Source organism: Camelus dromedarius, chromosome 24 (genome assembly GCF_036321535.1).
Source record: "Camelus dromedarius isolate mCamDro1 chromosome 24, mCamDro1.pat, whole genome shotgun sequence".
Classification (NCBI taxonomy): domain Eukaryota; kingdom Metazoa; phylum Chordata; class Mammalia; order Artiodactyla; family Camelidae; genus Camelus; species Camelus dromedarius.
In genome coordinates this window covers 22610081-22626271 of record NC_087459.1, presented here as the reverse complement: position 1 = coordinate 22626271, position 16191 = coordinate 22610081, and the positions used below count along the sequence as shown (strand labels likewise).

Below are 16191 nucleotides of genomic sequence, written 5' to 3'. Positions count from 1 at the left end.
AAATATTTTCTCCTGTAGAATGGTGATTGCCAGGTGCTCGGTGAGGAGGAAATGAGGAGGTGATGGTCAAAAAGTACAAAGTTTTAGTTATGCAAGGTAAGTAAGTTCTAGAGATCTACCGTATAACATATGCCTGTAGCTAACAATAGTGTATTATACACTTACATTTTTCTAAGAGGGTAGATCTTATGTTAAGTGGTCTTAACACACACCCACACTCCCACTCCCACCCCACCCCCAACACGATAAAGAGGACAGGAGGAAACTTTGGGAGGTGATTGGGACTCCAATGCTAAGAATGGTAGATCTTTCATTATTGTTCCAGAGGTCCCTGAGGCAACATTCATTTTTAAATTTCATTCTATTTTCTGTTAATCAGATTGGGTAATTTGTTGATCTATCTTCAGTTCACAGATTCATTCTTCTGTCATCTCCATTTTTATAGGGACCAAACAGTGAGGTTTGGGCTTTTGTATTTTAAATTTCAGTTATTGTATTTTTCAGTTCTAACATTTCCTTTGGGTTCTTCTTCATATCTTTGTTTTGCTGCGACTTTCTATTTTCATAGAAATGTGAATTGTTTCAAGCATGTTTATCTTTGTTCATCAATGCATTTTTATGATGCTGTCTTAAAAATTCTTGTCAGGTAATTCCAACACGTGTCACGTTGAATAAAGTGGTGAAAACTGGCATCCTTGCCTTGATTTCATGCCTTCAACCACCAGGTTGTAATAAGTCTATATTGATTACATTATCCCCTTTATTTCTGAAGACAGAGTACCTTGGGTAGTACTGTCAGAACAATGCTAATTGTAGTGATAGCAAACATCCTTCTCTTGTTCTTAATTTTAACTAATGTCTGTTTCATTTTTAAGTATGATAATGATGGTAGAGGCTTAAAAGGGAAATCTGTTTAACGTGAAAATATTAATAATGTATATTTTCCTAAGATGAAGAACCAAAAATCAACCTATCTGGAAGAGGGATGGATCATGAAACTTTACTGATAAGGACTTCTATTCCAAAGGTTTATTCCAATAACACTTGTAGTGCATAAAATATCAAGACTTTCCTGTTGAGAAAACAGAAAGTCTGGCCATAGCATTGATGCTGACTTAAGAGAAATAAAAGGCAAGAGTCCAAATATGGAGAATTCAACCAATATGAGATATATACCAAAAAAAAAAAAATCAATTCAACAATTTAAACACAGGTAAGAAGTCAAAAGAAGACAGCTTTCTGGGGAGGCTGATACGCACATTTTATTTAACAAACATAACGTACAGAACTAAAAGAACGGCATATTCCCAGGAGAACTGAGTGTGTTTACCCGGATTAGCACCTAGAAAGTACATAGAAAAGAAAAAAGGAGAAAGCTCTCTATGAAAACCATCTGGGCCCAGTGTGACGGTAAAGCATTACATTCCAAGTCAGCTTGGTGACCAGCTGACTCAGTTCACTGCTTCACATCTCTGGTGCTTTATGACAGATGTGCCAACTTGATGGACTTTATATGTAAATTTAAGAAAAGGATAAAAAGTTTTATACTCATCCTAGTTTAATTCCAAAACTACTGCACTACAAATTCGTGGTGTGCTCTTAGGAAGACACTGAAACACCAGGGGAAGCTTTCTTAGCTGCTTGTGTGATGTGATCTTGTTCAAGAATGCTGCCCTGGGGACTCCTCACAACTTCACAGGTACACTGGTCATCCACAGAAATCACTGACTGCAAGGAGGACCATAAAAGGGTTATGAGAGGTCCCATTAGGATTAGAAAAGGCTCCCCGCTGCAGGGGATGTAAACCCTCACTGAATGAGCTGTCAGCTGACATGATACTGAGCATTTAATGTCATATCCTTTGGTTATACTGTATTACCCACCAGGAGGAAAACTCCCTTGCTCACAAAACAGATCAGTGGTTCCTAACTGGGGACAATTCTGTCCCCCAGGAGACATCCGGCAATGTCTCGAGATGATTTTTTTCACAACTGTGGGGGTTGCTACTAGCATTCAGCGGGTGCAGAGGCCAGGGTGGAAACACCCCACAGAGCACAGGGCAGCGCTCACAACAACAAATCCTCAGCCCCCAATGTCAACAGTGCTGAGATTAAGAAACCCTGAACAAGAGGTTGACATGAAGCGTGTCTGGGTTGTCCATTAAGTCAGAAGAACACTCTGGAGGCAGAAGCCCCCCTGCACTTCACAGCTCTGAGGGATTCTCCCGCCAGCAGAGACCTGTCCACTCCTCTGTTGTCTGACCCACACCCAGGGCCAGCTCCCCTACAAAGAGCTTGGGAAATACTTGCTGAATGAGAGGAGGAAAGAGGTGCAAGAAGCATGGCTCAATCATTTTTCAATTATACTGAACAGTAACTTTATACAACCAAAAAGTATTCTGAACCTCAGTGGTGCCATATTCTCTGACTCTACAGGACCTCAGAGTTAAGGCTAACAGATTGTTAAAGATGGAGTCAACATTTTAAGGGGAGTAGGTCTAAATACTTCTGAATTCATTTTAGTGGGGCAAACCAGATAAAATGGTGTTAAAGGCAAATATTCAATATACTTCATTTTAAACTAAAAAAAATTAACACATGAAATGCCATGCACAGCAGACACCATTCCTCTTTTTTTTTTAAATATTTACAATTTTACATATTTACTTATCAATATATTTTCTATCTTTACAATTATAAAATTATTTCAAACTGTAGAACAGTGGTACCATTGAATTTCCTTAAACATACATTTTGTAGCATTCATTTGTCTTATCCTTTAAAAGGCAATTATTTACCCGAATCCAAAACACAGTGAATGCCACAGAGGAAGCACATAGGAAAATCATGGAGAAAAAAATAGATTTAGACAAAATTTTCACACAAGCCTTAAATGAATCTATTTCAGTGACACAAATAAATAGTACTTTATTATTTACTAAGCCTCCCCTGCCAAGAAAAACAAACAAAACAAAAAATTCCCATAAACTGTACCTTTAAAAATGCTCTGATATTTATAAGCAATTAAGTTATATTCTATATCCCAATCAGTGGACTGTAGTAAGGGTTGGCTACAATTTAGGCTCAAATAAATACTATCCATATAAATTTTTATCATCCCGCATAAACTTGAGGTTGCAATGGTGGAGGAAGTTTATCGTTTTCAACATTTTCAGAGTCAATAGCTGCTAACGACTGACTTGGGGGCTTAATTTCAAGTGGATATTTCTCAACAATGTCTTGAACCTCTTTTGCAATTCCATCGGTCCAATCTATTAGGTCCTTCTCAAGTTTCTTGGCTTCATTCATAATCCTTTCTTGTCGTTCATTCAACTGAGACAGGAGATCCAAGTTCTTATACATTTGCTTAACACCTAAGCAAGCATCAGGAGACCAGTTCTCAGATTCTTGCTTCCTGGGAGAAGTCTGGCCAGACATGTATCGATCAAAATCTTCCTGACTTAAATTCAAAGACTGAGCATCTAATTTCTCAATGAAAGCCACGGCACAGCACTATAAAAAGAAGAGAACGTTACTTAGTTGTATGAGGAAAGCTACTAATATTCAAATAGACTGCCAAAATCCTTTTATTATGGAAATTTAAAACAGAATCAAAAGTAGACAAAACAATCTCATGAATCTCCACTGACTTCAGCTTCAAAAGTTATCAATTCACAGCCAGTCATGTTGTTTCTTCTATACTCCAATCTGAAATAACAATTTCTTCCTTAAACAAAAAAGTTAAATCTAATTGCCAACTTCACTGAGTCTGACTGTCAGAAATTCAGTCCTCTCCTTGGGTGTTCAGAGGTCCTAGGGTCCTGTACGGAGTGAGGTATCTGAAGAGGCACCTTCAGTACTTGTTCCACAGTGGCTATTACAGTGCTTCCCGTGTGAGTCCTTGAAGTCAGAGGCTCTCTGCGTCCCTGCAGTGTGGCTGGGGCTCCAGGGCCAAGCATCTGGGGGGCACGCCCCCTAAAAGCCCTTCCCCTTCTGAGGCCATGCCAGCTGACAGCACCCCCCAGTGCATGGCCAGCTGCTGAGCAAGTCCCCCGGTACTGGTGTGGCACACTGACCTCTGGTCCTCAGAGATTTTAACATCAAACGGTTACCAGAACAAGCTTTGAAATCAGACAGCCTGAGTGAACTGTCACCTGTCACTTGACAACCGAGTTGTGTGACTCTTGGAAAGTTACCTAAGCTCTCTGAGGTTTCCACATCTGTAAAATGGGGGGTCATACCACCCAGATTTATTCTGAGAATTAAACAACATAACACACGTAACACACTTAGCTCAGAGGTCTTTGATAAGCAATGAATAAATGGTAGCAATTATTAGTATAGAAATGCTGGGGCAAATGCTCAGTGACACAGACAGGTTAGTTATACTTCCTTATATTAATGACATTTTTCTACAAGAAGTACACACCATTTTCACATTCTTTTTTTAAAAGCTATTTTCATAAGAAAAACATGAGCTAGAAACAGGAGAAAATAGGACGGCTCTCAGAATTTCTTCTGAGAAACTCATTCACAGGCTCCTACCTTATTATTCATAAAAAAGTGAATCATCTCCTTAAAGAATATGTAGCCAGTCTATTACAACAGACTCGATGCTGAGAGCGCGCTGTCTGGCCCTTCCCCACAGCTCAGCCCATGTGTGGAATTGCCGCAGCCTGTCACCTGGAGACAGGAGGCATCCTAGACGGTGCCCACGCTCCTGGCTTAGGGGGATGGATACACGGTACTGTCACTAATGGAGAGAGTGTACGTCGGGAAAGAAAAAATATCTGATGGGAAAGAAGTTTCAGTTTTGATCAAAGTAAATTTGAGGCACGATATATAACTGGAAGTGGAGCTCAGTGTGAGGTCGGAACCAGGTGACACAAGCCTGAAGGCCATCGCTGTACAGGTGACCAGCAGAGCTGTGACCGGAAGAGACACCCTAGGGAGAGAGATGCGCAGAGGACAGAACCCCAGGGAATAACATGTTCAAGAGGAAGCAGAGGACATGAGGCCTCAAAGAGAGAAGGAAGGAGAAGTAGAATTGTGAAAGCCAAGGGACATGAGAAGTTCTAGAAGAAAGGAGTCACGAGGAGTGTTAAAGCAGCAAGACTGAGAGTTCCCATGAGATTTGGCAATGCAGATCCTTTCCTTATGCCAGAGCAGTTTCATTGGAGCAGGGGGAGTAGAAGCCAGACTCTGAGTCAGGCAAGAAGAAGATGAAGAAAGACGGTGCAGGCTAGTTTAGGCTGTCAGTCAAGGGGCTGGGAAGCAGCTGGGGGCAAGTGAGCCTGCAGCCTCCACTGTCGGCAACGAGCGCCACCCTTAACCACCTCCTGCTTCATTTCTCCGACCACCAGCCACGTCCCCCTCCCCACACCTCTCAGGGATTTCAGACTGCCTGGGACTCTCTGGATAAAGAACTGAATCCAAAATACCCTTCGCCAGCAGTCAAGTGCATGTCTCACTTATGTTAAGAAATATGAATACTTCAGCCACTTAAATGTTTTTGTGGAGTATAGTTTAAACAACCAAGTGTCTGGAAGGATGAAAAACACTGCAAACGATGGAGCAAGCACCATCCTGAAAAAGAGCACTCCACGTCCTTCCACCTGCAAACCACATCCCCAGAGGCCGGCACTGCAGTGATGAGCAGCTGAATGCAGTGGCCGAGGGTGACGAGGAAGTGGGGCAGGAACAGGTTTTGAGGGACTGGAAGCTTATACACTTTGGTGAACGCATTTAAAGGAAAAGGGAAAAAAAAATCACAAAATTAGGTACAAAAGTGAATACATATTTAGGAAGTAAAAATAAATCACAACAAATTTCTGGAGCGTTGGAGATTCAAGTACCCATCTTTGTAGACAATTTAGCAGAAATGCTTCCTTAAGTGGCCTGGCCTTCCCTCCCTCCCTATCCCCTATACAATTTCCAGCACAGGAAACAAAGCACATAAGGGGTCTCGAGGCTCAAATTCATTGGCTTGAAAATCAACCTAGTCTAAAGCAAACAAGGAGAAGTTCAGCGGTCAGTAAAAGGAAGTATTTGGCCTTATAACTTACACGTACATACATTTACTACTGTCTTGCCTAGAACCAATTAGCACTGCAACGAAAAATAGTTGAAAATCATTTCACATCCTCTAAACTGATACTTTCTTAAAATATCTCAGTATTCATTTTTAAGAGGTAACTTGTAGAAATAAAACAAAAAAATACCTCTTAAGTTTTTTAATATAGGAATCAGTCCAAGAGCTGACTTATTCATAGTTGAGTCAACCTGACTAAGCGAGCGGCTCAGGGGAGTGACGGCCAACAACAGCAGAGCCCCCTCAACGTGGCCATCACATTTCCTGTACGAGCACCACAGTGGTCACGGCCTGGGAGGTGGGGTGTGTGTGTGGCCTGGTCACACGTGCTCTGTGACACCGAGAAGCATCCTCAGCTACAATGACCCCGCAGCTCAGGAGCAGTATCATGTCACAGGCCTGTGAGTGAGCTGTCACATCCTTAAAATACCTACACCTTCCTGGTTCTTCTCCACACCACCAATAAACCAAATACTTACTAGGTTGGTGAAATAGTAGCCATCCTCTCCAGTCATCAGTCGGCTTGGGTTGCAGAAGCGGGTGATGTACTGGATGTTCGACTGAAGGCGCGGGGGGTTGCCCTTCAAAACGATGTAGATGAGAGTGGGTAAGAAGTCATCAGCTGAAGCTGGCTCATTCTTGGTGATCTTGATGGCATTGAAGATGTGCTTGCTGCATTTGGTGATGCAGGCCAACTTATCCCGAGGCACCCGCTTCGAGTCCATTTCAATGATATCTATAAAGGAGAGAAGACGTTGCTCCCAGTGAGAATATCATTACATAAAAGAGGCATTAGGATAATCACTTTTATCTACTACGTCACAGAGGTACCCCTGCTAACCCCTTCTCCGTTAACTTAGTGCACGAAAAACTTAGACTGCCAAAACACATGACCCTGAGCCAGGCACTGCACAGTACGCTCCCAAGCATCTTTCTTTCCATCTTCAGATCATGCAATGTATACTACTATTTTTAAGAGAACTAAGCTTCAGAGAAGTTCAATGATTTGCCTGAGATTGTACAACAGCAAGTGACCGGAGAGGGGGATTTGAAACCAAGTCTATCTGACTCTAAAGCCCATTCTTCTGATTCTGATGGTAAACTGCTTAAAAGCTCCATGGAGAAACAAGCAGCCTTTTTACTGCTTCTGTTCCTCTTAATACATTATCAAACTCAGTTCAGAAAGCCTCAGTTTGCATACTGCTTTTTAGAAGCGTGGCTACTATACAAAAGCCATCTTGTATTGGATAGCAAAATACAGGCGGCCGAAATCCATCACATGGAGGTCCACAGTGGCCAGTCCTCAGGGCACGTAAATCTCTACTAGCTACGAATATCTAGAACACCTTTATGAAACTTATAACCTGCTGGTTAACAGAGCGGATGAACAAGGGTACACATTTCATCTCATAAACTATATTTTATTTCTCTCAGAAGAAATTTATTTCCCTGCCCTTAACTATCACCAAGTCCAACCGGTGGGCTCTTATAAACGCACATTCTTTGTTACAAAGACTAGGAGAGACAATGAGGAACAGTTAGGCACAAACTCAGCACTGTCAGGACAACACAAGGGGAGGTGGGGTGTGCCTTTGGATGTATGTATCTGCTTCAGTCTGGAACATCATGGACAAAAATAGCTGAGGCAGCTTCATTTGACAGCAGTTTCTTGCCACTAGCAAGAATAAATGTTTCAGATTTAGGTGGGATGGTGGAACACGCCACAGTGTTCTTTCTGCTCTCAGCTCTCATCCCCGAGGTCAGCTACCTGGGGAAACCCTCACAGGACCACCAGACCCCAATGTGTGCGGGGCAGTAACACTGGCCTTATTTTAATTTACTAATACTAATACTAATACTCTACTAATACTAGTCCCCCTACTTATCTGTCTATTGTATGACATTTAATTTTTGCTTATTGTATTGTTTAGTTTCTTTAACCTTTTAATTCTGGGTTGTAATTATGGTTATTATGTCTCAGTCTGTTTATTTTTCTATTTAAAAAGAACTAATCACCAAAAAGATTTGAAGGAATTTATGTATTTTTTAACCATTTTTCACCCTTTTTAGTCTTCTACTTTTTATTATTGTTTCATTCTCTATTTTGGACAGTTAACCATTTTCTCATTAATCTTTATTATTTAAGTTTGAAAGTGAATAAAAGGTGAATTATATCCACACATCATTTTATTGAGTTTCACAGATACTCTATTTTTTTTACAAATTAGAGGTTTGTGGCAACCCTGCATCGAGCAAGTCAATATATTGGCACTATTTTTCCAACAGTATTTGCACATTTTGTATCTCTGTGTCACATTTTGGTAATTCTTGCAATACTTCAAACTTTTTCATCACTATTATATTTGCTGTAGTGATTGGTGAACTTTGATCTTACTGCTGTAATTGCTTTGGCATTTTTTAGCAATAAAGTATTTTAAAATTATGGTACATACATTGTTTTTTCAGACATAACACTATTGCACACTGAAAAGACTATAGTATAGCATAAATGTAACTTTTATATACATTGGGAAACCAAAAAATTTGTCTGACTTGCTTTATCGTGTTACTTGCTTTATTGTGGTGGTCTGGAATTGAAGCCACAGTATCTCCTAGGCATGCCAGTACTTTATTTTTTTATTTTAATTTTTTAAAGACTATGATTATCATTTTTTTAACTGTACTTTTCATCTGGATGCACGTGCAGCTGCTGCCACGGCCAAGGGGTATGGACAGGAGTGTGAAAAGGAAGAGAACAGAAGTAAAAGGAAGGAGAATAAAGGAAAAAACAAAACAAAACCCAAGGGATTTTTCCCCCCACTCTTCATCTTGTAGTGAACCCCACCCTTCCTGAGCATCCTTTAGCCTGAAAGAAGTTTCTTTTTGGTTCTGACCCTTTTGGACCCCCCAACCTGATGTTTAGTTCCATGATTTGCACTGCCCTCAAGTTCAAACTAGGAGACATAGCAGGGAAAAGCAAACAAAACAAGAAACCCCACTGCATTGGGTGTTCCTCTAGCAATGACTTCCCTTCCCAATCTGCCTGCTGTTAGTTACTTTTCAGAGTCCTCAGATACTGCTTTGCGTCTCTCCAGAGCTTTTACTCATAATCAGTAGGAAAAACAGGGTGGAGTATGTGTATTCTATCTTAGCAGATGTCTGGACTTATCTTTAATGGGGTTTTGAAAACAAAGTAGGCTGTTCTTCTAGGTCAATCAAACTGGGCACTATTGACATTTTGGGCTGTATAATTCTCTGCTTTAGGGGACTGTCCTGTGCACTGCAGGACGTTTTAAGTAGCATCCATGGGGTCTACCCACTATAAGACAGATAGCAAGTAAAAGGGAAAATGCCTCAATTCATTAATTTATAAACAAAGCTGTATTTATAAACAAAGCTGATAGTTCTGATCAGTAGCACATAAGGTGATTTGGAGAAATTAAGCTGATTATCTCCAATATTTAAGACTATTGTTATAGACTGTCCTTTCCAACTTCTCCTGCACTAAGGCTGACAAGTTTAGATTAGGAAGAAAATAATCACATAAACTTTGGTCCTCAGGGGCAGAATATGCCTGCAACTTGGATTGGGAAGATGAGGGGGCTAAAATGAAAAAAAGTAAGAAGGCTTTTAAAATTTTATGGCTGAATTTTTCCTATCGAAAAGATCTCCTGAAACTCCATCTTACATGTCTGGAGAGAAAAGTTCCACCCTCAGTTCTATTAATAAACTGCTGATGTACTGAAATCCTCTTTCTTATTTCTATTTTTAAGTAAACAACGGTCTGGAACTTGCAGTTTCTGGTTTTACTAGGTCTGTACTGCAGCTTTCAGAAAAGAGTCCTCAACATAAATTCCTATGCAGTACTTTAAACATAAATCAGTTGGTCTTGAACTTTCTAGTTAAGAGTCTCGGGGAAAATGTGAGTACAAGGTCCATGTCTAGATTTTACCTTCAATCTCTTACAGATGTTCCCTGAGCAAAACGCAGGCGTGGGAGTGGGCCTTGACCCAAAGGAATCAATTCATGGGACCCATGATAGCCCAGCAGAAGAGCACTGAACACAAGCATGACAGTATTTAGAGACGCTAATTAGACTCTACAAGGGGAATTACAGAAAATAATGAATTTTATAACAGGAGACGAATGCAAAAACGTACAAAGAGAAGGAGAAACCGAGAAAGCAGAAGAATCACATTAACCAGCGGACGACTCAGTCCCTTAACTTGGAGCTAGGTTTCTGTGACAGTCCTCCTCCCTTCCAACCCTGATAGTATCTTAAGCAAACTCCATTTCTTCCTGTAACTTGAGTGCATCTGGTTCTTATAACCAAAGGAGCCTACTCAATGGTGTGCCTTTGACAGTGCTAACATCAGCTGACCCACTTCCCTTCCCTGCAGAAGTTCATTAACAATCTTTAAATCAGCAAGTCTTTCCAACTCCTCTCCTAATTAAGGAGAAGTTGGCCAAAGTTGGATGTCTCCTCCATTTTTTTTTTTTTTAACTTTTGTGTTGCACTTCTGTTGGATTACTCCTATGAATAAGGAACAGGAACCTTATTAGATGCCTGGATCTATCCAGAGTGTCAGAGCTACAACAATTTAGGGCACTTCATTTATTTCTTGAACAAACCAGAAAAATAATTCAAAGCACGTCTCTGATTAACAACCAATCAGAGGCATCACTGTAATATATAATTCTTAATTGGGGATGACATTGCCTCCCCAATTCCCTCCCTCCAAAATTAGTTTGAATATATAAATTCAACTGAGTTTTAAAAATTTACCCTAGCTATATTTGACTTTAGTTCAATGCCCAAGAAATAAGAGAACTTGGTCATTGAAAATGAAGGGGGAAAGTGATTTACCTACTAATCGGATGCTTCAAATTCATAGAACTAACACTCCTAAATCACTTTTACCACATTCCAGTGTATCTTTGGCAGTCTGCATTTTAGAAATACTGTCTTTTTGCTCACTGAAATATGTATAGATTTATAAAGGAAAATGCTAACTTCAAGGCAAAAACATCCAAATATAAAAGCGCTCAGTTTCACTGACCTGTGATTGCTTTCACCACCATATCAGATACTTCTGGAATTTCTTCATTAACAGGGACACAAAGCATCTGGGGTGTAACCCAGCGCAGGGCTCTACAGAGAGAGAGAGACAGTAAAAAAGAGTTCCAAGGATGGACTGCCATCATTTCTCTTGTCATCTCCTGGGGGGAAAGATGGGACACCACTGACCAACCAGCCATCCTCAGCTGAAGCACGTCGCCCCCACACACATCAGGAGCTCAGCTCATGTGCCGAAGTAACTAGAATCCTAAAATCAGACTTCTCTTCCGCACTTATCACAAGAAAAGCAGAAGACAATTTTACCAGATGAAACAAGAACATACGATTAAAAAGCCCTCAATATTTGAGAATGAGGATTTGAGGAGAATCTGCTGCTCCCTGTCCTTGCTGTCCACCACCCTTAATGTTCCTTTAGACTCTGCCTTCAATTTCTGAGGCACCTCAGTGCCTGAGTAAGAGGTCAACAGGCATGTGTCACCTCGGCTTGAGTCACTGAGGTTCCTGGTCACATGGCAACTTCATTCCAGAGATTCCGCTGCTGGCTCTCACCACCTGCTTGACTAATGCTCCTACTCTACACCCTAGTCCAAGCCCACTAGTCACTTCTGCTTCTGTCTTCCATTTCCCAGTATCAACTCCTCACTTTTGGTGAGGCACCATCAAGGACAGAGCTACCAAGTACCAGCCCCACAGTCTGGGAACCCCATTTGCGATTCCTAGGCCCCTCTCCTCCAGAAACACCTCATTGTGCTCAGTTTTGGCCCTGTTCCCACATTTAGATGGCTTCTTTCCTAAGTGCTTTGCTGCCTTTGGAATGCAGAGCACTGGGGCTCACTCTACTGGCCATGGAAGAGTGGGTGCTCTGTGAATTATCAACCCAGTGCTAGTGGAAAGATGTGCTTGGAGAGATGGCTGAATAATGAGCAACCCTGGTGGGAATGAGGAAAAATGACACTCACTGCCTTGATATGGATATTCACAGCTTCCAGCCTGACAAGACAATACAACAAAATGAGAAAATAATGAAATGTCCTCCTGCTCTTTGGAAATTTGGGAGATTTTAACAATCTCAAATATCAGACATGGTTTTATCTAAAGCTGCCTGGATTCAAGATGGTGGCTTGAGCCCTTTTCTCCTGTCAATTTACCATATTCCTTTTCTTTCTGACACCACAATTAAGCTTAGATGATAAGGATGGCAGGTACCTTATACCAGTTACTTGCTCTCAAGGTTTGAAACTAGAGGGCCCTGTTTTCCCACAATGTGTTCTTCCAACAGGAGGTAGTAAACAGACAAGACAAAGCAGAACAATCAACTACCTGATCCTCTTTTGAATAGCGAGGTCTTTCTTCTCATCATCAGTAGTTTCTGGACAGAACACGTATTTGTAGAGACGAGTCATGATGTACTTTTCAATCTGATCCATTATCTTCTCAACTCTCTCTGGAGGCACTGAAATATCCAAATGGACATTTGGATGAAGGATGGACACTTAAAATTAAGAGTATGTTTTCACAGTACTTTCTACATAGCAGAAAACTAATTTACTAGAAATATATTAAACATATCCAGAAACATAGTATAAGGTGCTACATTAAAGAAATACCCTTTAAAAATTACCTCAGCTTTTGGGGCTGCCCTTTACAGAATTCTCACTTCTAACTTAAGCTGTCTAGCAGGACCTAACAGGTATACACCCTACCAAGCGGGAAGACCTCAGCACAGGCCATTCTCTATTACTACATTAGAAAATTCCCAAGACCTGGAATTCTCATGACTGATAAATGCTGGCAAGATTCACCCTTTCATTTTTTGGAGGTTTACTCTAAAACCTTAGAGATTTCTCTGAGGTAAACATATGGGCAAATTTCTCTGATATACACGCACGTCAGTATATTCCAAAATCCACATCAGTGGAAGTCAAAATCAAGGAGAATCCCTAAAAATCTAAAGCACTGCCAGTGGTTCTCAGTTTTTTTTTTCCTGCCCCAACCCACGTGAGGAATACATGACCATGAACAGCGACTCACCAAGATGGTAATTCCAAGATGGGGATTTCATTTAGAAGCCTCCCAAGGGGTTTTAACTGACTCTGTCCCTACCCCTAATGAAGTTATTAAACATTGCTCAGTAAATTATCCAATGGCTTGATTATCTTGGAATGATATGCATGGTGGTATTCAAAGGCACTGCTAAGTGTAACCCAGCTACCAGAATGGCAGTGGAGCAGGTTAGGACAGAATGGGCAAACCACCCACACCTTTAGCAAAAGAGAAACTGCTAAGAGACTCGGCTGCCGGGCCCTGTGCAACTACCAGCAGTCCCTCGTAGGCTGGCTCACAAAGTATTACCTTTTCCGCGAGTCTGCATTCTTTCAGCCACATTCTGGTAAAAATCCTGAGTACACTCTGACTGTTCCTCAATGCTTAAGTCCTGAAACAAAGGGACAAAGAGGCTGCTTAGTAGCTGAAGAAAGATCATGAGAAAAGCTCTAAATCTTACAAAGTTTCCAAAGCCCACTCCTTGAACTAATCCCAAAAGTACTTAAAATTATATGAATGCTGCAGGGGAGAAAAGCTTGTCAGTTAATATTATTTACAACATCTCATGACCTCTCCTTTCCTCTCACTGTATATACACATTTCTACATGGGTATAATGCATATTTTGATAATTTATATGTTTATGTACATTTAGATTTCTCTAATCTACTTAACCATTTTTGATGGCTTTATCATATTCCAATATATTAATGGATTTATTTAACCAACCTTTACCACTGTGTGTTTGGGTTTCTTCCCTTTTTCACTATTTATGCAGCTATAAACAACTGTGTGAAGAATGTTTCTTTTGGGTTATTTCTTTGTGACTCATTTTCAAAAGTGGCATGAACAATTTAATAAGTATGAACAACTTTATAGCTCTAAGTATCTACTGCTAGATACAATCCTCAGAAACTCCAATGTATGGTCATTAGCCACATAGGTGTGCTTATTTCTCCACAACCGCTCCAATATTGGGCACTATCATTTTTATTTGGTTTTACTGATTTTATAGGTATAACACATATATTTATTCCTCTTTCTTCCAAAGACTACTTGAAATCTATATGAAAGAAAAACATGGTTTAGCACAACAAACTAGAAAATGATAAAAAAAGAAAAGCAAAATAGAACACGGAGAGAAACAGAAACAGAAATTAAGCCAGGAAAGATAACACAAAAATCTGCAAGTCAGTAAAAATTCAGCCTATAAATTTCTCTCTAAACTTTCTAGCAATCATCACTAAGATGAAAACAAGTCACATAACTGAGTGTCCAAAATGTAAAAGCAAACTAATTTTTCAGGTGAAATTTAACAGCATAATCAGGCATTTCTCCCAAGCGTTCTTATAAAGATGTCACTGTAGAAGGGCATGAATTTAGCCCAAGACAAATTCCACAGGACTATTTCCCACAGACCGCCTCTGCATAGGCCAATGACCTGGGCTAATAAATGAAGGTCGCAGAGCCTGGCGCTCTGGCTATTTCAGGAAAGAAGCCTGGGGGTGAGGGACAGTGACCAGACTTTGCCTATCTGCCTTCACAGCGTCTCTCCCATCGATCCTTCCCTGGTTTGGGTCCTCACTACCTCTCACCTGGACTTCAGCTGCTCTCCCCACCTTTGATCCTTCTCACTTTTCAACTGACCATCTTAGATCATGATCTGGTCACACTGTGCCTCAACCCTCCAATGGTCATCTATCAGCTGGATGCTCAAGAGTATACTCAGCCCACATGGCCCATCCGACTCCCCACCTACCCTGCCAGGTTACCTACTGTTCTGATCATCTGCATGTGCTCTTCCTGCTCCCCTAACTCTGAAATTATTCTCAGTCCAGTTATGCTTATGAGAAAGGTTGTCTTCTTCATGTTCTGTGGTGTAAACACAAGTACATCCAGAGCTCCTCTAGAAGAGAGGTCTGGATCCCGCACGCCATACCCTGCCGCGGCCTCTGTGGGGAGGCAGGACGGCTCTCTATAGATGAGCATGCCTGGTACGGCAAATACATGGCTTTCTCTAGTGCCAATTCCTAATAAGACTTCAAGTTTTGGTTTCCTGTCTAACCTTAATCTACAAATTGAGCAAAGAAATTTATATTGTAAATTCTCTAAGGTTCATCTCTGCACTAAATTAGATCACCTGACAAATATATCCATGGACTGAACAAGCTTAGGTCCACTGAAAATACTCCTTCAGAGAAATATTTACAAGATTATGCCGATTTTCACGTAGAAAACCATAAGCAGCAGCTATTTAAAGAACATGCCCATAAGAACATGTTTATAAATTCTAAATATGATCAAATTACTCCCTTGTTCTCTTATTCTTACCTTAACTCACTTTGTAAATCTCAAATCATTCCAATAAGCTGACTGGTTTTAAATAAACAAAAGACAGACTATCTTCATGGAGTTTATGAGATGAAATTTTCTTTTACTATTAAATCTATAAATCTAACTTTACTTCTAATATGGGTACTTTACTTAACATTTTAACTACGGTATTTTGATTTTCCTTTATGATGCTCTAATTTTACTTGCTATTCTTTTAGCTTACATACTTTCTGGATTATCTACTATTTATATCTATTTAGGTAGGTAAGACATGACTACCTTTCATTTGCACCAAATCTTAACACTCAGAACAAACTTCATTCCTGTAATTACTAGTACTCACTTCTAACCAGAAACTGGGACCTTTAAAAGGCCTAAATGGCCCGTTTTACAGGTGGTGATGGTTTACCTATTCCTCCCCCACCCCTGCTGCACACAATCACTGTGATTGTTACAATTCAGAAACCTCCTTTTTATGTTTCTGTTTATACTGCACAGATTTACACTTCAGTAGTGTTTATTTTATAGAGTGAAACGACTCCCCTGCCACTCTGCCCTCTCATCCTGCTTCAGGTTCTCTGCAGGACTTAACACTGTCGTATTACAAATTATTTTATTGTCTATCTCCTCCACTAAAATGTCAGC

General features: G+C 40.5%; 1 protein-coding gene across 8 annotated transcripts in view; it reads right to left on the bottom strand.

Moving 5' to 3' along the window:
• Positions 1-16191, bottom strand: part of LOC105089697 (rab5 GDP/GTP exchange factor) — a 94920-nt gene that overhangs the window by 41990 nt on the left and 36739 nt on the right. For 4 of the 8 annotated variants that reach the window (XM_031432789.2, XM_031432792.2, XM_031432791.2 and 1 more), the window contains exons 5-8: positions 13523-13604; positions 12491-12623; positions 11151-11242; positions 6570-6826 (exon numbers count right to left, since the gene is read on the bottom strand). In XM_031432789.2, coding sequence (XP_031288649.1) covers positions 6570-6826; positions 11151-11242; positions 12491-12623; positions 13523-13604 — 564 coding nt within the window. The other 4 variants (XM_031432793.2, XM_031432796.2, XM_064478588.1 and 1 more) reach the window with 3 other exon arrangements.